General features: G+C 37.3%; 1 protein-coding gene across 17 annotated transcripts in view; it reads right to left on the bottom strand.

Annotated features, from left to right (window-relative positions):
- The window catches only part of ELF2 (E74 like ETS transcription factor 2), a 94,912-nt gene that overhangs the window by 20,341 nt on the left and 47,881 nt on the right, over positions 1-26,690 (bottom strand). For 5 of the 17 annotated variants that reach the window (XM_042983887.1, XM_007091794.2, XM_015541894.2 and 2 more), the window contains exon 1: positions 2,201-2,452. The exons of 10 other annotated variants lie outside the window; for them this stretch is intronic. In XM_042983887.1, coding sequence (XP_042839821.1) covers positions 2,201-2,258 — 58 coding nt within the window. In that variant the 5' untranslated portion in view covers positions 2,259-2,452. Of the gene's footprint in view, positions 1-2,200; positions 2,453-24,933; positions 25,093-26,690 lie in introns of those variants that run through there. 2 more of the 17 variants (XM_042983889.1, XM_042983888.1) reach the window with 2 other exon arrangements.

Here is a 26,690-nt window from a genome sequence, read left to right as displayed (position 1 = left end):
AAACAATTATATGTAGAACATATTCTTTACAGAATACTATACTCACAAGGAAACTTCAATTGTAAGATTCATAAATACTAAAGAAATGCAGTAAGACTAGAAAACAACATATAACTTAAAAACCTCTTATCAAAGGAGATAAAACTTGTGTTTTCAAATTGCAGACTGCCTATATGTTTCCACTCCAAACAAAATATCTACAGGTCTCGTTCAGCTCCGCTAATTCCAAAAGCTTATGAAAGAAATACCTTCCACTGGGAAAATTAGGCCCTCTAACATTAACAATGTTTTTCCAAATTCTGTGGGGGCTATGCTACGGTTCTCCTGGTATGTTCACAATCACTGAAAACATTTCTCGAAATGTTTAACACTCACAGAAATATCACTGACCCCCACAATTACAGGTATTGTTAGTACCAGTAACATGAGGCCTAAAATTCCATTCCTTCATATTATTAACGGACTGAACATACAGAAAAGGAACCAAGTTCTCGCTGTACTCTGCCTCTTATTTACTGATACTTAGGTTCTTGCTCTTACAAGAAAATAACTGTCAAATATGTTTTAATCATCACGCAGTAAACTGTGATTTTTCTTTGGGACTTTTGATAGGTGTATTACATCTTACAGGATAAAAGGCTAGTCACTTATGTGTTATACAATACAGTTATATTATTCAAGACTTTATTTCAACTTAAAGCCCTTCCGTTAAATTTAGAGATACGCATTTATGTTCATGATTCTCCCCAACCGAACTACTAATTTCACACTCTCAAAGGGTAACATCTTTTTGCAACATTAGTCTTTGGTATTTCCCATCTTCCAACTCCCATAGCTGGCGATATGAAACAGAACCCGGGGAAAAGAAACATGTATGCTTTGTTGTTAGCATAAGTAAATAATATTCAAGCACTGCTACATCGATTCAGGGCCCTGACTGCGCTGTCTGCTATTAAGTAAAGCTGCTTTTTCTATGTAACTTAAGTCCGTGCCCTTCCGCTGCAGCAGTGGCGCTGCACATCCCCCACCCCCGCGGCCACTTCCGTGTTTACACTCCTCTTCCCTCCAATTCCATGCGTACATTGTCAGCTTCACTCCCGCCCAATCTTCATTGGCCCAGCGCGGGCCCAGAGTCCCGCCCCCAGAAATCAACGTTCTTATTTGGAACATCTTAGAGAGCAGATTGGAACCAAAGGCCTGTCAATCCCGCCCGTTCTGTCCTCTCCGAGGCGCTTCCGCTATGGTGGGAGGTTTGGGGGGGAGGGGAAAAGGGGGCAATTCCGTGCTGAGACTTCCCTAGGGCCAAGACTCCCTCTCGCCCGCCCCACTCCTTCACATTCACCCACTGTTTACAAAAATAACCGTTCTTCTCTGATGCCTCAACCGTCCAGGTCAGGGGTACAAAATATATTCCGTGTCCTTCCCATTCTTACCCCTAAAAAAACAACCCACGAGGGAAGGGGCATAAGCCTACTTCTTCACAGCCACCCATTAAATGAGGAAAGGGAGGCGGGCCCCTGAGAGCAACATCAACCCGGGCTATTCCACATTATTCAGTGACCCTTTCCAGAACCGTTACTCCTGAGACTGCACAAGGTGGGGACGTGAAGAGGAGGGGCAGAGCATTTTTTTGGCGGGTATCGGTCTACCGGACGTGGCCCGGGGCTGCATCGTCCACGCGGAAGTCACGGATTTGTGGACCAAGTCTCAAAGGAGAACGGAGCGGGGGTGGCGAGCGTTCACCGGAGAAGCCCGCCGCCCCCGACCGCGGGCAGTAGCGGCCTCTCCGGCCAGACAGCGTGGCAGGCGCAGCCGAGAGACAACAGCCTCACTCACTTCCTGGTTCCTCAGCAACTGGGGTGAAGCGCACAACTCGTCCGCCCCCGAGTCCCCAACTTAACTGCGGCTCGGTTCTCCGGCACCCGCTGCCAGCGCTCCGCCCGGCAGCTGCCGCCGCTGCTCGCCGAACACACCCTGAAGCGACAGCGCCAGATTCGAGGCAGGTTACTCTCCAAGGTGATCACTTCCTGATTCGTCGCCTCCATTACTTCATTCACTACCCCCCTTTCCCCCGGCCGCCCCGGTGACTGAGGTGGACACTGAACCCCCTGCACTGACCGCCACAGGGGAGTCACCCCGCCTTCTGTGCACCCCCTCTCCTGCTGCACCGATGCACAGGAGAAAAGTTCCCTGTCCTTACCAGCCCGGATGAGCAGATCCAGCTGGTTCGTGGGTCCCTCATGCAGAGACGTCGCCATGTTTATCCCGGGGCTGGAGCTGCTGCTTCACATTGACTTACACCGTGAGCAGCGGCAGCAGGGGAGGAGGCGGAACCCACGGCCGGAGATACACGCCGTGCGACCGACACACACTCACGCACTCGCACACACTCAGACGCCCGGATCCTTGCGCGTCCTCCGACAGGAAGCCGAGGCCGGCCCGCCTCCCGCCGCGGGGCTGAGAAACCCCACCACCTAACGGCAGGGGCGGCGGCGGCGGCGGCGGCCGCCTCGGCTGGCAACGCGATCCTTCCGCCCCGCGTTCAGACAGGAAGTCCCGGACGCCCGCCCCGGAGAGCGGCCGCGGCCCACGGCGAGAGACACCTGAGGCTGGAAACCGCCCCGGTAGCCGCGGCTAGGACAAGGCCCCTCGGCAGGAAGAGGCACATTTCACGCTCTGCGGAAGAAAAGTCTGCAATTGTCCCCACTTTGGAAAAAAGCCATTAATCAAATTTTCTTCCTGGAAGAGATCTAATACCTAGTCCAACAGCTGTAAATAAAGGTGGCTATTTAACTTGTTTTGGCCGTTTCAAAGCTTATGCAACATGTAACCCGTCCACTTCAAAAAGCTGCACTTTAAAACAGGAATACCAACAACAAAAAAGGCATACCTACAAAATATTCTAAAGCTTTACTTGGAAAGTTAAGTAGTTTACAACTACTTTAAGAGGCTGGCTTCGTCTTTTTTCCTCTACAGCAGTGTTAAAGAGCACACTAAACAGGTATTTATTAGTAAACAACAGAATTTGCCAACCTCTGGGAGATTAGATTATCCTTCCCCAATTTGCTAGTCATGAAATTCTCTTCTTACCCTTTCATTTCTGTTTGGTTCATTTGGAAACAAACGTATTCATTTGTATCATCTACTTTTAAAAATCTTTTTCATAGAAACAAATAAGTACATGCTAAAATACAATAGAAGAGCGAGATAAATTGCCATTTAGTGATTTTAAATCTATTGACAGCACAAAATCAAACCAATAAAATGACTCAGATGAATCTTCATTAAAACAGCAACAAAAAATGCTTCCCTGGTTTCAAAATTTCATAACCTAAGTTTGAAACAAAATGTTGCCCTGAAGTTGTTTCTACATAAAATTTACATAAAACAGTGCCTCCTACAGAGTAAGTGCTCAATAAGTATTGGCTAAATACCCACCAAAAAAAATTTGGCAGTTACAAATTTAAGATACAATTTTTATGATCTGAATCGAATGAACTGTGCTGATAATCCGAGGGAAAAAAAAGTTTTCCAGTGGTAATATTAATGCAATATTTGGCAAAAGTTTGCCCAAAATGTCAGTGCAATTTTAGAATAGACTTGCACAGCCCATGACTTTTTTTTTTTTTTCATTTATATACTCATTTATTCTCTTGGAGCTTTGTCCTAGCCCTTCCACCATGATACCCACCCTCCCATAAAAGAACTTATATGCCATTTCCAGAGTACAACTCCCCTTAAACTCAATAAGGATCTTTCTTGCATTAGGTAAACTTTCACCTGTTGGACAAAAGGGACTATATGAGTGGTAGCTTTGTAAATCTCTAGTCAATTTAAAACAAGGATCATCTACTGATAAGCAGTGTCTTAAACTGAGACAGTTTCCAGGTGGGGGATGATAAGGAAACCCAAGAAGTAATTCCTGGCTTTAGGCAAATCACTGAAATTGATAATAAATTTGAATGTCTACTCCTACCAATCAGTAGTTTTTCATGTATTTAAAAAGAAAGAGAAGCTTATTTTTTCTGGAGGCAACAGGTTAACTTGGGCTCAAGGAGGAATACACAACAGAAGAGTCAGTTTGAAGTATGATATATAACTTTTACCTCACGATTTGCATCCTGAGATATATCTTAAGAAGTCAATAGTGTGTATTTTACTCTTTGTACATCTTAATTATATGTATTTACCTCGCCTTATATTTTAAGTTCCAAGAGAAGAGAAGCTGTATCTATTCCTACCTAATACTTCACAGTATTCCTGTGTGTGTGTGTGTGTGTGTGTGTGTGTGTGTGTGTGTGTGTGTGTAATAACAGAAATCAATTCAGAAAGACTGTAAAGTATTCCTACATATTTAAAGTTCTTGTAAAAACACAATTCCTTGGGCTTTAATGCAATTCTGCCTTGCTACTGAAACCAGACTTTCAAGAGCCACCAATATTTTTTGCAAACTAAAAATACTATATTGGAAATAGCAAGTAAGGAAAAGCTGCTGCTGGAAATATAAATTGGTACAAACTTTCAGGAAAGCAGTGTGGCATTATATATCAAGAATCTAAAAGAGGTTCATGTATTCTGACCCAGGAGTTTCATTTCCAGGGCCTAGCCTGAAGAAATGGAAGACACTCAATGGATTGATTGCTCCATTAAAAATGATTTGAAGAATTTTTTTTTTTTTTTAAGGAATTGTCAAGCTGTTTTTCCTGGTGACTGTACCATTTTACATTCCCAAACCAGCACTGTATGAAGGTTCTAGTTTCTCCACATCTTTGCCAACACTTAACTATTTTTGGTCCATTTGTTTTTATTTTTTATTTTTTTATTATTTTCTTTTTAAAATTTAGTACTTTTTTTTTTTAAGTTTACTTATTTTGAGAGACAGACAGACAGACAGAGAGCGTGCACAGGAGGGGCAGAGAGAGAGAAAGAGACAGAATCCCAAGCAGGCTCTCCACACTGTCAGCTCGGAGCCTGTTGCAGGGCTTGGACTCATAAACCATGAGATCATAACCTGAGCCGAAATCAAGAGTCAGATACCTAACCAACTGAGCCACGTTTGAAGAATTTTTAACAACACAGTAAAATAGTAAAAATATAAATGTGGCAAGATTTAATTACATATATATTTGTTCCACACAATATGACCCAAACCATGTAGTACATGTGAATGTATGTATATACAGTATGTATACATATATAGTATACACACACATTCACACACATTCAACTGCATTTCTCAAGTCTTCAAGATTAAGCAGGTATTAATAAGCAGAATAAAAAACTGAGTAAGAATAGATAGGTTAGCATGGTAGACACTTTAGAGCAAATTCACATTCTGCTAATAACATTACAGAAAGATATCTCCTACACTAAAGTTACTGCTCTATATTAGCAAGGGAAAAAAGATAAATAGCTAACTCTTTTTTTGTAAAAATTTTTTAATGTTTATTTTTTATATTAGAGAGAGAGAGAGATGGACAGAATCTAAAGCAGGCTCCAGGCTCCGAGCTATAAGTTGTCAGCACAGAGCCTGACAGCCTGCTGCAGGGCTTGAACGCACAACCAGGGACATCATGACCTGAGCTGAAGCTGGATGCTTAACCAACTGAGCCATCCAGGCGCCCCAGGCCCCCGATAAATAGCTCTTATTGAAATAAAAGCTAGTGGTTCCATGGTGTAATGGTTAGCACTCCAGACTCTGAAATAAAAGCTACTATGCTAAATGCTTTTGGGGCACCTGGGTGGCTCAGTCGGTTAAGCGTCCAACTTCAGCTCAGGTCACGATCTCGCAGTCCGTGAGTTCGAGCCCCGCGTCGGGCTCTGGGCTGATGGCTCGGAGCCTGGAGCCTGCTTCCAATTCTGTGTCTCCCTCTCTCTCTGCCCCTCCCCTGTTCATGCTCGGTCTCTCTGTCTCAAAAATAAATAAACATTAAAAAAAAAATTTTTTTTTAATATTTAAATAAAAATAAATAAATAAATAAATAAATAAATGCTTTACCTTCGCTTTTTTCACATATTCCTCTCTACATTTCTGTGAAATGTATATTACCATTGTGCTCATTTTATAGATGTGGAATCTAAGGTTCCGTGAGCAAGGTCATCGAGTTAATGGGAGGCAGGGCCAGGGTTTGAACCCAAACACTGACTCTAAGAGCCCTTACTCTCAAACGCTACCCAAGCACCAAAGTAACAAGGCCTTCTTATCTGTTACAATGCATTTAGTACCTGTCCATTTTCTTTCTTGGCTGAAAACTAGTTTACATTCCTCCCTTCAAAAGGTGGAACCTAATTCCCCTCTCCCTTTGTGTGTGGGCTGGACTTAATGACTCACTTATAACAAATAGCATAAAACTGAAGTGATGATGTAGAACTTCAGAAACTGTCTGCTTGATCTCTTCCTCTTGGGTCACTCTCTCCAAGGAACCCAACCACCATGTCATAAGTACACTCAAGTATGCAGAGAGGCCTTTCAGGCAAGAAAACGGGCATCTTGCCAACAGTCTGGTGTCTTAGCTATCTAGAAGACAGACCCCTCTCCCCTACCCCCCAGCCCTAATCAAGCCTTCAGGGGACTGCAGCCTCACGAAAATCCCTGAGCTAGAACCATGCGAAGAAGCCACTCCCCAATCCTTAACCTTAAAAACTACCCAGGCCCTTGGGCAGCTCAGTTGGTTAAACATCTGACTTCAGCTAAGGTTGTGATCTCACAGTTTGGCTGGGGAATATGAGTCCCGCATCAGGCTCTATGCTGTCAGCACAGAGTCCACTTCAGATCCTCTGTCTCCCTCTCTCTCTGCCCCTCCCCTGCTCACGCTCTGTCACTCTCTCAAAATAAATAAATAAACATCCATAAAGTATTATTAAAATGAAGGCGTTTGAACTCAAAGTCACATATTCATTTATTCAACAAATAATTATCTAGCACTTACTTTGAGCAAGTTTCTATCATAGGTACCTATTATCACACCTGGTAACACTACGTTATATTAACAAAAGAAAAGAATTAAGCCTTCCTAATTCACATAGAACTCCCACTAATGGTGAAGTCCTTAGAGACAGTATGATGTACAAAATTGCTTATACATGAAATTAGGGAAGAGTGAGTATATACTACATTTTTAACTACCACCCAGGAAAGTTAAATTATTTATATGTATGTATAAAGCCTTCATAAAGCATACATTTTTAATGAGGGGTTCACAAAGGCAAAATTTTGTTAGTACAATGTGCATTTTTCTAAGGAGAAGAGCCATGGCTATTTTTAGACTCTCAAAGAAATCTATGACTCCTAACAGTTATTTCATCATAAATTATCTTGCCGTATGCATTTAAGGACCACGAAAACCCTACAGTGAGTAAGGACTCAGTATGTACCGTTTTGAAGGCGGATGGTTTGGTTTAGGTTTTCTGCATTTTACTTAAGTTATTCCCGGGCCCGACTCTTCCTTGAGCTTGCTGTCTCTACACTCTATAGTTTACACTGGGTGACACACAGCTTCGGATTCTTAGAAGCCACTCCTAGAAGACCGTCAATTGATTATTGTAGCTGGTTTTTTCTAATGGATATTATAGAAACAACTCTTTCCAAATAGCATTTACTAAGTGCCCATATGTACATGACACCCTGCAAAATGAGTTTAAATAGTTAACGATCTCTGTATTTCAGATAACATTTATGACAACTGATTTCAAGGGTTTGGGTTCTTTATTGTCATTAAAGAATTTGTAGAATCTTGAATACTCTGGAAAAATCTTTTTCAATTCTTATGAAACTTTCTAAGAGCTAATACATAATTCCCATTTAGCATGTTTATGAAAAAATTAACAACGGAGTTCTTAACTAAGATCTATTGCAACTCTAAGTTAAATTCTATCTTGAGTGATTCCAAAAGGAATATTCGGATTAACTAATTTCTTCCCCTCTCACAATACAGCTTCTGCGTGCTACCTACCAAAAAATTCCTCAGAGGTCAACACTGAGCTTTTAATTGCCAAACCCAGCCAACTCCTTTTAGTCCTCCAAATGAATGACATTATTGGCCACCCCTTAACGAAATCCTTCCCTTCGTTTGATTTTCATGAGTATTAACTGGCTGGCTTTGTTTTTTTTCCTATTTGTTTCTTTTCAACTGATTTCACCCATTTCTCCACAACCCTTAAAGGTGGCTGTCCTCCCAAAGTGTGATCCTTAACCATCTTCTCTCTTCATTCTTCACTCTCTCAAGAATGTTATTACCCATCCAACACTAGTGTTTTCAATATTATTTCTCTACTGATCAAAAATCAGTATCTCAAGGCCTGACTTATTATTTTTTTTAGCTCTAGGCGCTAATTTCCAATGTTATGGTAAACATCTTTATTGGGCTAACCCACTGGTACCTAAAGGTCTTTTTTTTTTTTAATATTTATTTATTTATTTTGAGAGAGGTGGGGCAGGGAGGCAGAGAGAGAGAGAAGGAGAGAGAGAATCCCAAACAGGCTCCTCCACACTATCAGAACAGAGCTGGACGCAGGGCTCGAACTCACAAACTGTGAGATCATGACCTGAGCTGAAATCAAGAGTCAGATGGACGCTTAACCAACTGAGCCACCCAAGCACCCCTAAAGATTTTTTATCTACAAATCTCCTATCAACAACATTACCATCTTCCCAGGCTAGAAATCTGCATCATCTATGATCCTAGTTTAGGTATTCATGTATTATACAATTTTTGAAAAGGATTCAAAACCTACGCGAAATTATAAAACATAATGTAACAAACATTTATCTTTCCAACATCCAGAACAACAACTGTTAACATTTTGTTATTTATGCCTGAAGATGCTTTTTCCCCCTAAGAAATAACACATTACAGGGTAAGATAACATCTTTCAGTACTACTCTCAGTTCTCATTCACCATTTCATTTCCAAAGAAACCACTATCATTAAGTTTTATGTATATTCTTCTAGTCTATTTTTTACATTTTGTGTGTGTGTGTGTGTGTGTCCCAGAATAATTTATACTATTATTTTGCATGCTTTGGGTACATAAATGACATTATTCTATATACACCATTCTAAAATTTACTTTTTTTCATTCAAGATTTACATTCTATCCATGCCGGCATAAATAAATATTGCTATGCTTTTTAGATGCTGCAAAATATTCCAATGCATGAATTTTCCCCATTTTATTCATCAAATTATCTACTGGTAGGCAAATAAATTTATTTCCATTTTTCACATTAATGAACAATGCTGCAAAAAATTCTTATCTAAACACGTATGCTAGGGGTGTCTGGGTGGCTCAGTCTGTTGGACATCCGACTTCGGCTCAGGTTATGATCTCATGGTTCGTGGGTTCAAGCCCTGCATCAGGGTCTGTGCTGACAGCTCAGAGCCTGGAGCCTGCTTCTGATTCTGTCTCCCTCTCTCTCTCTCTCTCTGCCCCTCCCCGGCTTGCACTCTCTGTCTCTCTCCCTCTCTCGCAAAACTAAACATTAAAAAAAAACATGTACGCTAGAGTTAGTTCACTGTATATACCTACAAATAGAATTTTTATAGAATAGAATAGGTACATTTTTAATTTTATATGTTACTCTATCCGAAGTATCTATGCAAGTCTAAAATCCCATCAGTGATGTGGTAAAAGTTTCCATTTTTCTCAAATTCTTGTCAATACAAGATATAATCAGACTTTAAAAAGTCTATTGGGTGACAAGAAAATTTTCATTGTTGTATTAATTTCCATATACTTAATAAGTACTGGGGATACTTTTTCATATACTTACTGGCCCCCTATAAATTGCCTAGTCGTATCCATTGTCATTTTTCTAGGATACTTTCTGTCTTACTGAGGTATAGAATGTCAACATATCATAGATAATAATTCAGATATGTGTTGCAAATATCTTCTGCCAACCTGCTGTCTGACTTTTAATTTGGTTGGTCTATAGTATCCTTTGTCCTACAAAAACTTTACATTTTGATGTAGTAAAATTAATATGTGTTTTAATGTATGTTAAATAGTCCCTGGAATAAAAAGGAAATCATAAATAAATTAAGAAATATTTAGAAATGAATTACAATTAAAATATAACGTGTCAAACTAGGTGTGGCATAGCTAAAACAGTACTTCAGAGGTCAGGAGATGAAAAGGTTTAAAAATAAGCTAAGCATTCAACTCATAAAGATGGAAAAGTCAACAGAACAAAACCAAAGAAACAGAAGGAAAGACATAAAAAAGAGTAGGAAAAATGAAATAGAGAACAATAATTTTAAAAAACAGAAAAGATTCACAAAACCAAAAGATGGTTTTGAAAAGATTAATAAAATAGACCTCAGCAAGAGTCATCAAGAAAAGAAGGTGCAAATATAAAACAAAACAGGAGAAATAACCATAAGTACAATAGATATAGAAAATAAGAAATCAGTATTCTAAACAATTGTATGTTAGGCTTAAATGTGGATGAATTATATAAAGAAACTGTATAAATTATATAAAGAAAAAATGAATAGTAAGTAGTAGAGAAATTAAAATGTAGTCCACAACCTCCTCTCCATATTATTTGTGAAAAGTCCTAAACTTAAAACAGAGCATGGAGAATCCATCAATTAACTGACCACATCGAAAGATTAAAGGAGAAAAATTGTAACTTACCAAAAAATGCAGAAAAAGCATTGGATAAGACTCCATATTTATGTATAACTAATACAAAGATAAAACCAAAAGCACAGATGGGAATTCTTTATACACTAAAACCTACAACAAACATTATACTTTAGATTGCAACTTTAGCTACACTCCCTTCAAGATTAGGAACAAAACAGGGATGCCAATTAGTATCACTACCCTTCAACATATAAGAGTTCTTTACCGACATTATAAGAAAAGAAAAAGATGTGAGATAAGCAGAAAAAAGAGAAGAGGGCTGAGTTGTAACAGCTGAGACCCTCCTAGACCAGTAAGCTCCCAAATGATCCACAGATGACCACAAATAGGTGGTCCAGCCATCTCAGTCCAGCCATCTCAGCAGAACCACATAGCTAACCCACAGTCTCAGGAAAATCAATAACTAGTTCTTGTTTCAGGCCAATAAATTTGGGGTTGGTTTGCTATGCAACAATAGCTGATACAAGTAAGGAGTGATGGGTATCCGTTACTGGTTAACTTATAAAGGTAAAATGTAATGGGTATCTATCCTGGAATATTGTGTGGCAACATATTACAAATACACAAAGCAACATGCATGGATATTAAGAACAGTACTTACTAAAAAATGTAGCAAACAGATACATAATACCATTTATATAAATGTTAAATATGTACAATAGGATATACACAATATGTTACAAAATATGGCTTGATCAAATTAAAGTCGATGCTTATAAGGAAGGGAGATGTGATTGTCGTACACATAAAAAGGATAGAAAGGAATAGATCAATTGAAACAATAAAACGAGGGTGTGAAGTACCCTCTTACTTTTTTTTTCTATGTAAAAAGCCAACTATCTTAATATAATTGATTGATAGCCCATCCTTTCCCACCGATTTATAAATCTATGTCTATTATATACCAGGCTTATAAATACATGCTTACTCGGTTTCTGGGGTTTCTATTCTATTCTATCCTAATGAACTATTTGTCTGTGGGCCAATAACACATTTAAATTTTTTCTAGGGCTATATAATCATTCCTTAAAGATAGGAGAGCAAGTACTCTACACTTTGCTCTTCAGCAGAATTGTCTAGATTATTTTTGATCTTTATCTAAGAGTTTATCAACTCCACCAAAAACAATACCTGTTAAGATTTTGACTGGAATTGTGCTAAATTTATAGATTGGGGAAGAATTAACAGTTTTACCTTGTCCATCTTTCCATGTGTGTTTGTGGGTTAAAGACGAAAGGAATTTCCTCCTAAGTTATATATCTCTTCATTTATTTATGCTCCTCAATAAAGTTATATTCTTATTTTCATGGAAGTATTGCGTATTATTGTTAAGATTTATCCCTAGGGGTGCCTGGGTGGCTCAGTCAGTTGAGTGTCTGACTCTTGATTTTGGCTCAGCTCATGATCTCCTGGTTCATGGGATTGAGCCACGCTGTGAACAAGGAGCCTGCTTGGGCTCCTCTCTTCTCTCTCTCTCTCTCTCTCTCCCTCTCTCTCCCTCTCCCTCCCTCCCTCTCTCTCTCTCTCTCTGCCCTGCTTGCGTGTGTGCACAAACATTCTCTCTCTCTCAAAATAAATGGATGAACATCTTTAAAAAAGATTTATTCCTAGATACCTAAGGTTTTTTTTACTATTATGAATGGGATCTTTTTGTTCACTTTGATTTTTTTATTTTTAAATTTTTATTATTGAAGTATAGCTGACATACAAGGTTATATCAGTTTCAGGTGTATAACACAGTGATTCAACAATTCTATATATTACTCAGTGCTTACTAGGATAAGTGTGGTCATCATTTATCACCAGATAATGTTTTTACAATATTATTATTCACTATATTCTATGTGCATGTATAGCCTCATGACTTATTTATATTTTATAATTGGAGGTCTCTACTTCTTGATCCCCTTCACCTATTTTGCCCATCCCCCCACCTTCCCTCCCCTCTATCAACCAACACTTTGTTCTCTGTATCTATGGATCTGTTTCTGGTTTTTATTTGTTTTCTTAAGTTACACACATTTATAAATGGAACCAGATGATATTTGTCTTCCTCTGTCTGACTTATTTCATTTTAGCATGTTATACCCTCTAGGTCCATCCTAGAGCCATATTATACCCTCTAAGTTCATCCTAGAGCCATGTTGTTACAAATGGCAAGATCTCATTCTGTTTTTTTGGCTGAGTATTATTCCTGTGTGTGTGTGTGTGTGTGTGTGTGTGTGTGTGTGTGTGTGTGTGTGTGTGTGTGAGTGCTCACGCATGCACACATGCATACCACATCTTTATTATTTTCTGATTATTGTTCTTGTATACAGCAACCCTGATGAACTCTCTGAAGCAGATTTAAAATCTATGCATTTTCTTAAATTTTATGTGTTAATTAAACCATTTGTGAATACCAGATTTGTTTCTTCCCTTCTGATCTTCATACTTTTTATTTCTTTTTCTTATTTACATTTGCTAGGACCCCCATAAAAAATGTTAGTTAGTAGAGATGATAGCTGGCATCCTGTTCCCCTACTAATTATGGTATTTGCCATAATTTTTAATATAGATACCTCATTAAGCCCCAATCCAGATTAAAAGTCTCAGAAGATGGTGAATTTTAACAAATGCTTTTACACCTACTGAAATGATTGTACGGGTTTTCTCTTTTAGTCTATTCATATGGCAGATTAACAGATTTTCCTTTTTCTTAATTTTTTTTAAGTTTATTTACTTATTTTGAGAGAAAGAGAGAGAGAGAGAGAGGATGAGTGGGGCAGGGGCAGACAGCAAGGGAGAGAGAGAACCCCAAGCAGGCTCCACACTCAGCACGGAGCCCCAAGTGGGGTTCGATCTCAGGACCATGAGATCATGACCTGAGCTGAAATCAAGAGTTGGACGCTTAACTGACTGAGCCACAAAGTGCTTCAACAGATTTTCTAATAGCCTTTGCCTTCCTAGTATGCAGTTAGTCACTATGTGTTTTTTAATTAGCACTAGATTTACTATTATTTATTTAGAATATTTGTAGCTATGATCATACATAAATTCAGCAAGAAATGTTCTTGTTTTTATATTGGGTCAGTTTTAAAGTAAAGTTATACTACCTCCATAAATGAGTTGGAAAGCTTTCCCGTCTTTACTGTTTCCATAATAGTTTGTATATAATAGGGAGTATGTATCCCTTGACATTTTAGTAATAGACCTCGGTCTGGTGGATTTTATTTGAATGAGGGAATACATGTGTAAAATTAAAGAACTTAAAAAGTTGATTTGAATGTTTTCTATTTCTTCTTGAATCAATTGTAATTTATATATATATTTTTTTCATTGTCCATAGGTTTTCAAAATCCTTGGCAATAGGTCATTCATAGTACTTTCTTATGATTCCCAAACTCTATTCTACTGGTCATTTTTTTTTTCTTCATAGTGCTCATTTTTCTTTGGTCTGTCTTTACAGAGGTTCATCCATTTTTTAAAACTTATGGTTTCATCAATAATCTATTTTATTTTCCATTTCATTAATATCGACTTTTATCTTTATAATTTCATTTACTTAATTTATTCTGTTGGCCTTTTATTAACATCTAAATGCTCACTATATCAATCTTTCATATTCTCCAATAAATGCATTTAGAGCTACTAAATTTTCCAGTGAGTTCTATTTAAATTACATCTCAAATTTCTATATGCAACGCTTTCATTGTTATTTCGTTGCAAATGTTTTATAATTTTCATTTTCTCTTTCATCAGTTAATGAGTTTTTAGTTGCCAGTGTAAAGTATTTTGATTTTCACTTCATTGTTGGTTTCTAATATATCTTGTATTAGGATGACATGATAAATTTTGAATGATATGGATTTTCTGGACATCGTTGAGATTCCTCTATGACCTAGTACACAGTTAAAAACCGACCTAAATATATCTGGAAAAAAGTGTATGGGGTTGTATTTTATTAGGTTAGCTACAATGTTCTATACGCCTGGGTGGCTCAGTTGGTTGAGCGCCCAAGTCTTGATTTCAACTCAGGTCGTGATCTCACGGTTTGTGACACTGAGCCCCATGTCAGTTTCTGAGTAAATAAACTTTTTAAAAAATGTTCTATAAATCTCTACTTTATGAAGTCTGTAAGTCCTATGGTTCAAATCTTTGATCCCATTTTTAATTTTGTATCTGCTTGATTTTGCAATTTTGGCTGAGGTGTACTGAAGTCCCATTGTTTTGTAGGAATGTCTACGTCTCCTTGCAATTCTGAAAGGTTTTGCTTTAAATGATATTTCAAAGCTATGTTGTTAGATGCACATAGGTTTATGATGATTATATTTTCTGGATTGTTCCTTTTAGCAGTCTGAAGAGTCTCCATAGCAATTAAAAATTTTCACCCTAAATTCTATTTTATTATACCAGCTTCCTTTGGTTAGCATTTTTCAGGTAAATATTTTCTTTCTATCCTTTTTATATTATTTACATCATTTTGTTTTGTGTTATCTGTTAAAAATAACACAGGCTCATGTTAAGATCACAACAGGTTATTTTAATATGATTTCTGATGTTTTGGACTTACTTCTACTATCTTGATTTATTATTTGTATTTCCATTTTTTCTCCTTTGTTGCCTTTTGTTAGATTTCATCACGTTTAGTTTATTTCCTACCCCCAACTTAGTATTCTGGAAGCCATACCTTCTATTTCTATTATTTCAGTATGTTCTAGTTGCTTAAAATAAATGTCCTTCTTTTCACTTCTCAATTTCTCCAGCTCACGTTTCACCCAGTTCCTAACTATTTTATTCAAGGGCTACCATAATCTGGTTCCACTCTATCTTTCTAGCCTTATCTCTCTCTCTACCATATGCCACTACAAAGCCTAATCTAAATAAAATCCAAAATTCCTGGCATTGTTCTGGTTCATGATGTTTCTCATTCACTCACCCATCAATAAATAATTTATTGAAAACCTATTTGGTGCCTAGCTCTGAGCAATACCAGTAAACACAAAGGATAAGCCCTCTGGTTTTATGAAGCATCATGTGGAAACATTAAACAAGTAAATATAAATAGAACAGAACTTAATGAATACATGAATACATGGTAATGTACTGAATAATGAATACATGGTAATTGGCTCCCATCTTCCACTCTACCCTCAAACAACCGTCACTGGAGTACACAACTACCCACCAGGTGGCACCAAACCACAGCCGGACCTTAGACTGATCTGGATGCCATAGTCTGAGTCCTGGAACCCCTTTCACACACGTCTTTCTCCACACAGCTTGTCTCGGGCCATTTTATTAAACTCACAATAATGCCATGTTCCATGCAATTTGAGGTTTTGGGAATTATTTACCCTCACATTGTGGGAGTTTACTGTATCAAAGTTGTAGGTGCTAACCAAAAAAGAAAAATGGGGGGCTATGACAAAAATAACAGAACAGTCCTAATTGAGATTGACTTTTTATCAGCTAAACGCAATTATTTCTCTTAGAAAGTGACATTTAAACTGAGATCTAGGGGCGCCTGGGTGGCGCAGTGGGTTAAGCGTCCGACTTCAGCTCAGGTCACAATCTCGCGGTCCGTGAGTTCGAGCCCCGCGTCGGGCTCTGGGCTGATGGCTCAGAGCCTGGAGCCTGCTTCCAATTCTGTGTCTCCTTCTCTCTCTGCCCCTCCCCCCTTCATGCTCTGTCTCTCTCTGTCTCAAAAATAAATAAAAACGTTAAAAAAAAAATTAAAAATAAATAAATAAATAAATAAACTGAGATCTAAAGGATGACCAGGAGTAAGAAACTGAAAAATGGAAAGCACTCTGTCCCAGAAAGCAAATGGTGTATGTGAGTACCATGTGAAGGTAAATTTTAGATTAATGGAAATGCAAAAAGACAACAGTGTATATATGTGTGTATATATATAAAAGACAACAGTGTGCGAATGGGGGGAGGGGGATGTATATAATTCATCAGAGTATAAATGCTTCAGAGCTTGGGCTTACAATCTGAATTTAAATCCTTGCTCCACCACTTAAATAGCTGTCCAACCTTGGAAAAGTTATTCAGCCTAGGGTTGTTGAAAGTATTAAATATATTAATATGTAAAGACCTAAGAACTATTCCTGGCAATATGGCAAATACATTTTAAATGTTATGGTTTTGTTTTTGTTGCTCTTATTGTTGTTATTGTTTCTAGATGGATGAGAGCAGACAAAATATTCAGTGTCTTGAAGGCCATGTTAAAAATTATGAATATTATCCTAAGTGCAATTAGAACCCACTACAAGGTTTTAGGGAAGGGAATGTAATGATTAAATTTATAAATATATATTTTAAATCACTTTGGTTACTATATAAAGAATGGATTCTTTGGAGTAAAAGGGAGAAGGGCCAAGAGTGAAAATAAGAACACCAGTTAGAAGGCCAATGGCCATGGTCATAACTCACATAAAATAACTACAGATTAGTCTAGGCTAGGAGCAATGACGATGGAAAGAAATTGGTAGATTCAAGATACATTTTGGAGGCAAAATTGAAAACTGACATGATCTGGTTTTGGGCTAGGAGGTAAGGTAGAAGAAGGTATAAATGATGACTTCTCAACCAGAAAATCTTTTGCTGCTGAACAAAGATTCTTTGTCTACCAAACTTTCTTTAGTCAGGCTCCTTCCTGAACCTTCTCCTAGGCCTGTCTGTGTACTTCCTTGTAAAATCCCATTCTAACAAGAACTCTAAGTCAGTTTAGCTAGTCTGTTTAGAATCCCCCATCCTCCATATCTGATTACTCTCCATATCTAATCGGGTTCCTCATCCTTCCCAAATCCCCAGGTAATGTGTGATCATCCTGGCCTGTCTTTAGCAAGAATCTGTTTAACCAGAACCCCCACCCCTCCATTCCTGATCTTTTCTCTTAGAAATTTTCCATCCAATGACTCTGCTCCTTGGCTATAAATTACCACTTGCTTACGCTGTATTCAGAGTTGAGCCCACTCTCTCTCTCCCTCACTGCAAAATCATGTAACAGTGGTCTCTATCCTTATCATAATAGTACCCCCCTCTTGAATAAAGTCTTCCTTATGGTGCTTTAACAAGTATCATTGATTTTTTTTCTTTAACATTTCTCAAATGAAATTTTATTCTCCCAGGCTCAGCTAAAATATGAACTTTCCATCAAAATAAATAATAGCTCTCTCTCTCATTCTTACAACACAGATTTTCTTTGAACCTTCGGTTATAAAGAGTTTTCTTTTCTTTTCTTTTCTTTTTTAAATGTTTATTTTTGAAAGACAGAGACAGAAACAGAGACAGAGTGCGAGTGGGGGAGGGGCAGAGAGAGAGGGAGACACAGAAACAGAAGCAGGCTCCAGGCTCTGAGCTGTCAGCACAGAGCCTGACACAAGGCTCAAACTCATAGACCATGAGATCATGACCTGAGCCAAAGGCGGCCGCTTAGCTGACTAAGCCACCCAGGCACTCCTAAAGAGTTGTTTTCTTATATATTTTCCCCAATAAAAAGCAACATCCTTTACAGTTAGGGCCATATCTAATTTCTTATTCTAGCCACACACACACAAACACACAAACAAACACACACACACACACACACACACACACACACACACACACACACACAAATATGCTCTGTGTACAACAGGCCATCTCAGATAACTCCACAAATGGTCTCAGGTCCTCATGCTCTTTTACTTCCTTTAGGAGGTATAAGAATTCAGCCTGGGGGCGCCTGGGTGGCTGTCGGTTAAGCGTCCAATTTCGGCTCAGGTCATGATTTCACAGTTTGTGGGTTTGAGCCCCATATCAGGCTCTGGGCTGACAGCTCAGAGCCTGGAGCCTGCTTCAGATTCTGTGTCTTCCTCTCTCTCTCTCTCTCTGCCCCTACCTCACTCACGCTCTCTCTCTGTCTTTAAAATAAATAAACATTAAAAATTTTTAAAAAAAAAAGCAAGCAAATGTCTCAGGAAGAAATCAGCACCTTTCCATTTATTTTTCCTCTTAGACGAATTCTTGGTTTCCTTTGAAAAGAATTTTTTCATTCTAACTTATTATTCTATCTATTTTCTGAGAATTAAGTTGTAAAAAAAAAAGGTAATATAGAAGAAGCAAAAGAATTCTGGTTTTCCTAAAAGTCTTGTCAAACATCATGTATAAGAAGTACCTTTTCACTAACTAAATTAGAGCTATAACTCTTTCCTTTTTGATGTAAAACTTCCTAGAGTGATCTTTTGCAAGGTCGTCTAGTTTTAAGAAAATCTCTCCCAAGTTCTAACAAGTAATTTGTTTTGTTTGAATATATTCTTAAATAAATAATAAGAAGAAAATAATAAATAAGTTATCCTGGAGAATAACTACCTATGATCACCACCCACCTAATATAAAACATATGAAAAATATTTTCAGTTAAATTTTAAAATTTAACTGTTCATTCAAGTAGGATATGTATTTTGACTGATTTACAAAGTGAAAAGAAATCAAACATCCGGTTATGATCAAACACCGACCTTAAATTAGGAGAATATGGGTTATCTCTTATAAAAACTGGCATTACATCTTAATAATGCCTAAGCAAAAGAGAGGAAATGGGCTACATTCTTTCTTCCCTGGTATATTGATGAAAAAAATTATAGAAACATACAAAATTTTTTTAAATAACAATTAGTACCATCCCATTTCCTAATCCCATTCCTAAATTGTAGCTAAGCAAACAGGCTGGGTTCTTTCAATGTCCCCTGATTTATGAATGGGAAAAATAAAAATGGGAAAAAAGAAGTCACTCGTGTTTTGTGGTACTATTTCCACACATAAAAAAATTAAAATGGTGAGATTTAGGAATGCTTAATTCCATTTGACCTGCTCCTCTGCCCCTAAAGCCAGAGGCCTTAACTGTCAGCTATGCCTTTATGATGAAATTTAAAATGAACCACCATATAGCTATAATGCAATCTGGAACTTTTAGATTAGCTACCATACTTGGCAATTCTTTGTGCTTCCTCACCTTTCCGCAACTGTACCTACACCACGGTATTATTTCCTTGAATGCTAGTTTTCCTCAATTTAGGTGGTAAGCTTCCTTAAGGCCAGGCACCATGTCTTTTTCGACTTTGAATCACTTACTCCCTAGGAGCCATGATGTTGTTTGTATATAATAGGTACTTTGTGCATGATAAATGTTAAGTTTACCAGTATCTCACCTGTATTTAATAACTGTCACATGAAGGTGGAAGAGGGAGAATTTATCTGCTGCTTCAAATGCTTGAAAAGAAATGATCTTAGCTTAATTGCAAATATTAAATCTACAAAAAACCAGTTTGGGAGATGTTAATTTGTATAATCTGATTTGTGACAAAACAGTTTTACAGTACGGCAAACTTACATGCTTTCTTCACTAAATTCTAAGCACTAGGAATGTAGATACATTGCCTGTCTTGTCTACCCGGCTAGCCCATGCCTAAAATAGTGCCTGGCATATGGTAGGTGCTCCATGAATATTTATTGATGAATTAATTAATAGTAATTCATTACATCATCTCATATAGACCTGAAAGAATTTTGGTATCTTTTCACCCCCAATATCAATCTTCTGTGATGGAAATAACACAACATGGTAAGAAGCTACTGTATTAACTGGGTTTTCACAATGGCAGAAGCTCTCCTTCAGTGCTGTCATTCCCAATAGTTTAGATAATGGTTCTCAAAGTATGATCCCTGGGCCAACAGCATCAGCATCAGCATCACCTGTGAACTTGTGAAACATGCAAATTCTCAAGTCCCATCCCTGATCCACTGAATCAGAAATTCTGGAGGTGGGCCTAGCAATCTGTATTTTAACAAGTGCTTCAGATGATTCTGATGTATGGTCAAGTTTGAGAACCACTGGCCACAGAAATTTTTGTCACAGAAATAGATGGATCTCAAACTGACAAATAGGTCATAAAATATTAAATGAGCCTTTAAAGAAATATACTAAATGCTCAAATATTAGAATGTTTTAGAATAAGTTAAATTAGGTCAATCAATCAACCACTACATAGTTGAGAGGCTTTTTTTTTTTTCTTAACAAGGATCATAAAAGTGTATTCAATGGCTTTCAGGGGTGCCTGGGTAGCCCAGTCGATTAAGTGTCCGACTTCAACTCAGCTCATGATCTCATGGTTCGTGAGTTTGACCCCTGCGTTGGGCTCTGTGCTGACGTCTCAGAGCCTGGAGCCTGATCTTAATTCTGTGTCTCCCTCTTTCTCTGTCCCTCCCCCGTTCTCCTTCTCTCTCTCTCTCAAAAATAAATAAACATTAAAAAAATTTACAAAAAATATTAAAAAAAATAATAAAATGGCTTCCAGATCCCCACTATGACTTGTTAGGAAAAAGAGAATAGCAGTAGGGCAGAATATAGGCAAGAAAGGATGAGAAAAAGGTAGATGACAGCTAAAATAATAATATATGGATGAAACCTAGAAAAACTGTTTTTTAGATTTTAACTGAAATTAAGCATTTTAATTTTAAATAATGGCACAAATCACAATAGTTTGGGCAGTTTTGTGACTTCATGGCCAATAAATATCATAAATATTTTCATATTATAGTTGTTACAGATATCTCAAAATGTAATTTATGGTCAAAACTATCTATCGACATAAATTAGATCTGCCACCAGATCTCATTTTATGATTCATTATTAAAGAACCATATGCATTAATATATCACAATTAAAAATAGTTCAAAAGCTATATTTTAATATATTTGTTTCCTTTGTAATCCTAGTTATTGTATTTTATATATTTTAAAAAGTTGTTCCGTGAGAAGGTCCACAGGCTGAATTTACCATGTGATCAAAGAGGTATATGACACAAGATGAAACAACTCTATAAAAGTTAATAGTTGCGTTGAAAATGTTCTTGACCTCCTTTCAATGATGGGCGCCTTCATGAACCTGAGAAAACTCATGGGTCTCTTTCCCAGTTTACAAATGGTCATGGAGGATGCACAAGGGACAATGATTCCTCCTCCTGAAACAGCATTGTACCAAAGCACCCAGCTTTGAATTCCAAAAAGAAAGGCTAGATGTGCAACTACTTTAATCTCTGTAATTTTTAGCTTAGTATAGGCGATGAGCACACCTAAAGCTCAAATCTACAGAGGCAGACAATTTAGTGGCAGGTGAATAAAAATAGCTAACTATTAGGGAGCTCCGAATGAGAAGCTACGGAGTTCAGACGTCATTTTCGTCATTTTCGGTAATGCTTTGATTGTCTTGTTTTACTTCTCATTTACAGTACTGTTTGGGAAACAACTAAATTTGTATAAAAAAACATACTTTTTAAAAAAGTCTTAAAAGGCTTCCTATTGGGCTTTAGGTAAGGCCCAACAAACAGATACAAATCTTACAAAGTCCTCAGCCTTACAAGATACAGTCTTTACAAAGTCCTCAGCAATAAGATTTTTTTTACCTCATTAGCTTCATTTTAATTCCCTTTCCCTTTCATAATCCATATTCTAGCCATACTGAATTCCCTTCTGCAACTCAAATAGGCTATGTTCTCCTTCCTCCCAGACTTTCAACCACGCTATTCTCTGCCTGGCTAATTACTTCAAACCCTTCAAATCTGTTCAGATGTCACTTCTCAGGGAGGCATTCTCTGTCCTCCTAGGCATTCCCTAGCTGTATACTCCCTAAACTTTTCATTAATCCTATCATAACAGCCATCACAGTTAGTTATAATAATATGTTTAACTGTTCATTGCCCACAAAGCTGAAAGCATGGTGAGAGCAAAGACAAGGTCTTGTTTACCACAAGATACTCGGCTCTGAGCCCAACATGCATCAGCCCTTAGGAAGAGCTGGTAGAGGATGAATTTATCCAGAGATGTTTTAAAGCATTCCTACAGTTAAGAACCTTCAGCTATCCCTACTTGGCAACATTCATAACCTTGTGTGCTACTCATTTAAAATTCTTTTTTTTTTTTTTAATGTTTTTTTTTTTGTTTTTGAGAACAGAGAGACAGAACATAAGTGCGGGAGGGGAGAAAGACAGAATCCTAAGCAGGCTCCAGGCTCTGAGCTGTCAGCACAGCGCCCGACACAGGGCTCGAACTCACAAGCTGTGAGATCATGACCTGAGCTGAAATTGGACACTTAACCAACTGAGCCACCCAGGTGCCTCACTCATTTAAAATTCTATACAATCCAAATTTAGCCCTCTCCTCAGTCTAAAATTTATTACTGGGGTGCCTGAGTGGCTCAGTTCTTTTGAGCATCTGACTCTTGATTTTGGCTCAGGTCATGATCCCATGATGGTGAGATCGAGTCCCACATCAGGCTCTGCACTGAGTATGTGGCTTGCTTAAGATTCTCTCTCTCTCTGCCCCTCTCCCCTGCTCATGTTCTCCTTCTCTCTTGCTAACATAAAAAAATAAAAAACTATTACAAAATAAAAATTAAAAAATTTATTACTCAGACACATTGTTATACAGCAAAATTGAAAGTTAACTAGTGCTTTAAAAAATTAAAAATTTGGAGGCACCTGGACGGTTCAGTCGGTTAAGTGCATCCAACTCTGGATTTCAGCTCAGGTCATGACCTTGTGGTCATGTCCATGCTGATAGTGCAGAGCCTGCTTAAGATTCTCTCTCTCACTGTCTGCCCCTCCTCTGCTCTTTCTCAAAATAAATAAGCATTTAAAAACTTATAAAAAAATAATAAAAGTTTGAAAATTAAAAATTAAAACGTAAAAAGTTTGAGTGCAAAGGAATGAATGCTACTAGTTTCCAAAAGTAAGCATCCTTTAATGATCTACTTTCTAGATATACTTCTCTTTCTGTTTATATAAAATGTTTCTTACAGCATACAAATACCATTTAAAATCATTCCTTTTCATTTCTCCTTTATTAACTGACAGGGTAGTTCTTTACTTTTGGCCACTATTTTTTCCTTCACGTAATAATCTGTAAAACATACATTCGAGCGAACTAAAAATTGGCAGATATTTTAAAGAGCCCTTAAAGGGACACCTGGGTGGCTCAGTCATTAAGCAACCAACTTTGGCTCCGGTCATGATCTCATGGTACGTGGGTTCGAGCCCCACATTGGGCTCTGTGCTGACAGCTCAGAGCCTGGAGCCTGCTTCGGATTCTGTGTCTCCCTCTCTCACTCTGCCCCTCCCCTATGTGGACACTCTCTCTCTCTCTCTCTCTCTCGCTCTCTCTCGCGCACGCGCGCGCGAAAATAAAATAAACATTAAAAAAATAAAATAACAGTTTAGAAAGCAGAAGCTTCACTTCATTTTCCTTTTGGATCATAAAGTCCAATTATAAAGTAACAATTATGATAAAACTCTATTTATTGATTTAAGTAAATGTGTCATATTAAAACTTTTCATCTTCTATACTCTTCATAATTTAATACCTTCTAGCTACTTTGTATACTTTTAAACAATACAGTTAAATGATTTTCCACTTAAACACCCTCTACTTAGAGACCTTACTCAACACATTTAGGGACTTCCACAACCACAACTCACCTCCAGTTTTTAAAAACCTGATATTTTAATGTCCAATGCCCAGTAAATGGGAATTTCAGGAAGATTAATAATTGCATGATACCATATTTCATTAATTCTAAGATGTACGCTTTTTCACATTTTAACATCTCTGAAACTAGGATGTATCTTACAATTGATGGTATCCTAAAATTTATAATTGGCAGCGTTTTTTTCTTTTAGTGATCTAAAAATGTTTCTTACAATAGATGGCATCTTAGGCTAAATGAAATATACTTACTAAAATATTAAAAACTTTTCTCTAATAATGCTTTCTAACTGATCCAAATCACAGTACAATTATAATTCAAACAGTTCTAGAATAAAAACGAAAGGAACTTCAGATTCACATTTTACCTTTTTAGAAAACTAGTGACTAGGCTAAACTCAACAAAATGGATAACTGGAAGAAAACACTTCTTTAAAAAAATATAGGAAAAGTCTAGATTAGAAGCAACAGAAATAACAGAAATGCAGAAAAAAGGACTGGAAGATGTTGATCAGTAGTAGCATCTAAGTAAGTGGAGGCATGAAACAGCCCTAGAGCTTAATCTATAAAAAGAAACAAATATTAGGAACATGGCAGGGGTTAGCACAGGTAACAAATTGTTTAGGAGGAAAGATACTGTTACATTATTTCTCCCTCCTTAAGGAGAAATCATTGTCACTCTTGAAACAAAAATATGGTATAGGTATATTGAAATAATTGTAATTAAATGGAAAATTGTAAACATTCTTAGTAAATGAAAAACCAACCTACCAGCATTGTCTTCCTTCTGGCTCAATCTGTTTCACCTTCAGGTAATCCTAGGATAGGGGCTCCTTTTCAGATCCCCAGTTTTTCATGTCGATCTTCTACCTCCCTGTGGCAACAATATTTTCTAATTAAAAGAGTCCTTTTGTGCCACAGGGAGGATTTCTGATGGTATAACAAATACAAAAGTTATCACAGCTCATCATGAAGTCAACCTAGTCTTGAGACTTTTCAAGAAAAGAAATTTGGCTCCTGAACTTATTTTTCAAGACAGAAATCTCATTTCTTCTTTTAAACTGCATTTAAAAAAGCTAAACTTCCATGTATTTTTTTTAAAAGCAGCGCTTTCTTGTTGAGTTATGTAAAAATTCTGATCATTCGTCTATCTTTTCAACTAACCCCTAAACACAATTTTGTTCATAAATGTAGATGCCTAAGTTTTCTAATTTTTCCTGATCATTTCTTTATTAACACAAAATTTTTATGTTTTGATACCTAGTTAAAAACCAAAGTCCTGCTCCCAATGATCAGAAGAGAGGAGTAAGAAGCTACCAGACTGCTTTCAGCCAGTTTGTTAGTAAAGATTAATAAATCCACTTGTATTACATAACATTTAAACAAGGCCAGCAGGATATATAAAAAGCAATAGTTACTGTTCCCTTGCTGGTAAGATTATGAGTGATTTTCACTGTTTCTCTTTGCAATACTTCCCAATTTCTCCAATGGGAATGTATTGATTTTATTGTAAAAAAAATCAAATTTAGGTGTAATCACATAAAACCTACTGTGATTTTAAGATGAAGTTAATCTAGTATGACAACATTATGGGCTTTGATATATTTTGGATAGCCATATTTATGTTTTTGGATGACTACCTTTTTATATTTTAAATAACCCTAAGGTATTCAACATTTAATTCGGTACCAAAAAAAGAAAATATATTTAAGATTTTACATAGATGGTTCTTGATTACACTGCAATACTAAGTCAAAACTCAATTTGTTTCAATCTGTATTTCCTAACAGTTATGTGTTAAATACTATATTGTACACTGTATTCAACAAAATAAAAAAGTATGTCTTCAAGGGACTTCTAATGTTTACTTTGAAAACAAAAGGAATATGTATACACACAAGAACAGTATAAGAAAGCAATGATCAAGTGCCTAAGTCCAGATGGTCTAACAGAAGATCAGGAAAGGGAGCATTTAATGCAGGCCAGAATCACTGAGGAAAGTTTCGTGTAGCTGGGCCTTAAAAAAATGGATAATACCTGAACACAGGTTGATAGAAAAATGTATTTGAGCAAAAGTTCAGAAGCATAAACAGTCCATGCAAGGGGCAATAAGGAAAACAGCTAGAGTATAATGTTTCAGTAGATAAGAAGGACAGAACAGGAAGGACCTACTTCTGGATGATTCTGTGGGTCACTGAATTTCGCAGAGAAGTGTCTTTTGAAATCTGATAAACAAAGAGCTTCTGGAGAATGATAAAGGTAGGTGCCAAAGCACAGTAAGCTAAGGAAGGAATGACAAGGAAAAAGTACACACTGAAGGTATAGAGCACTTGTTTTTTTACAAAAAGTGAAGTGAAAGGAAAGAGAAAAACACAATGGAAAAGTAAACAAATGTTGTTTTAATGTATAAAAGACCTTCTATATATTTGAAGGCACGGGAAAGGACCTAATGAAGTTAAAGGGATACTTACGGAGCACTTACTACATCACAAGCACTGTGTTTTATATATTTATTTTATGTAGTCCTC

This window comes from Panthera tigris, chromosome B1 (assembly GCF_018350195.1).
Source record: "Panthera tigris isolate Pti1 chromosome B1, P.tigris_Pti1_mat1.1, whole genome shotgun sequence".
NCBI lineage: Eukaryota > Metazoa > Chordata > Mammalia > Carnivora > Felidae > Panthera > Panthera tigris.
This window is presented reverse-complemented; position numbering and strand designations above follow the sequence as displayed.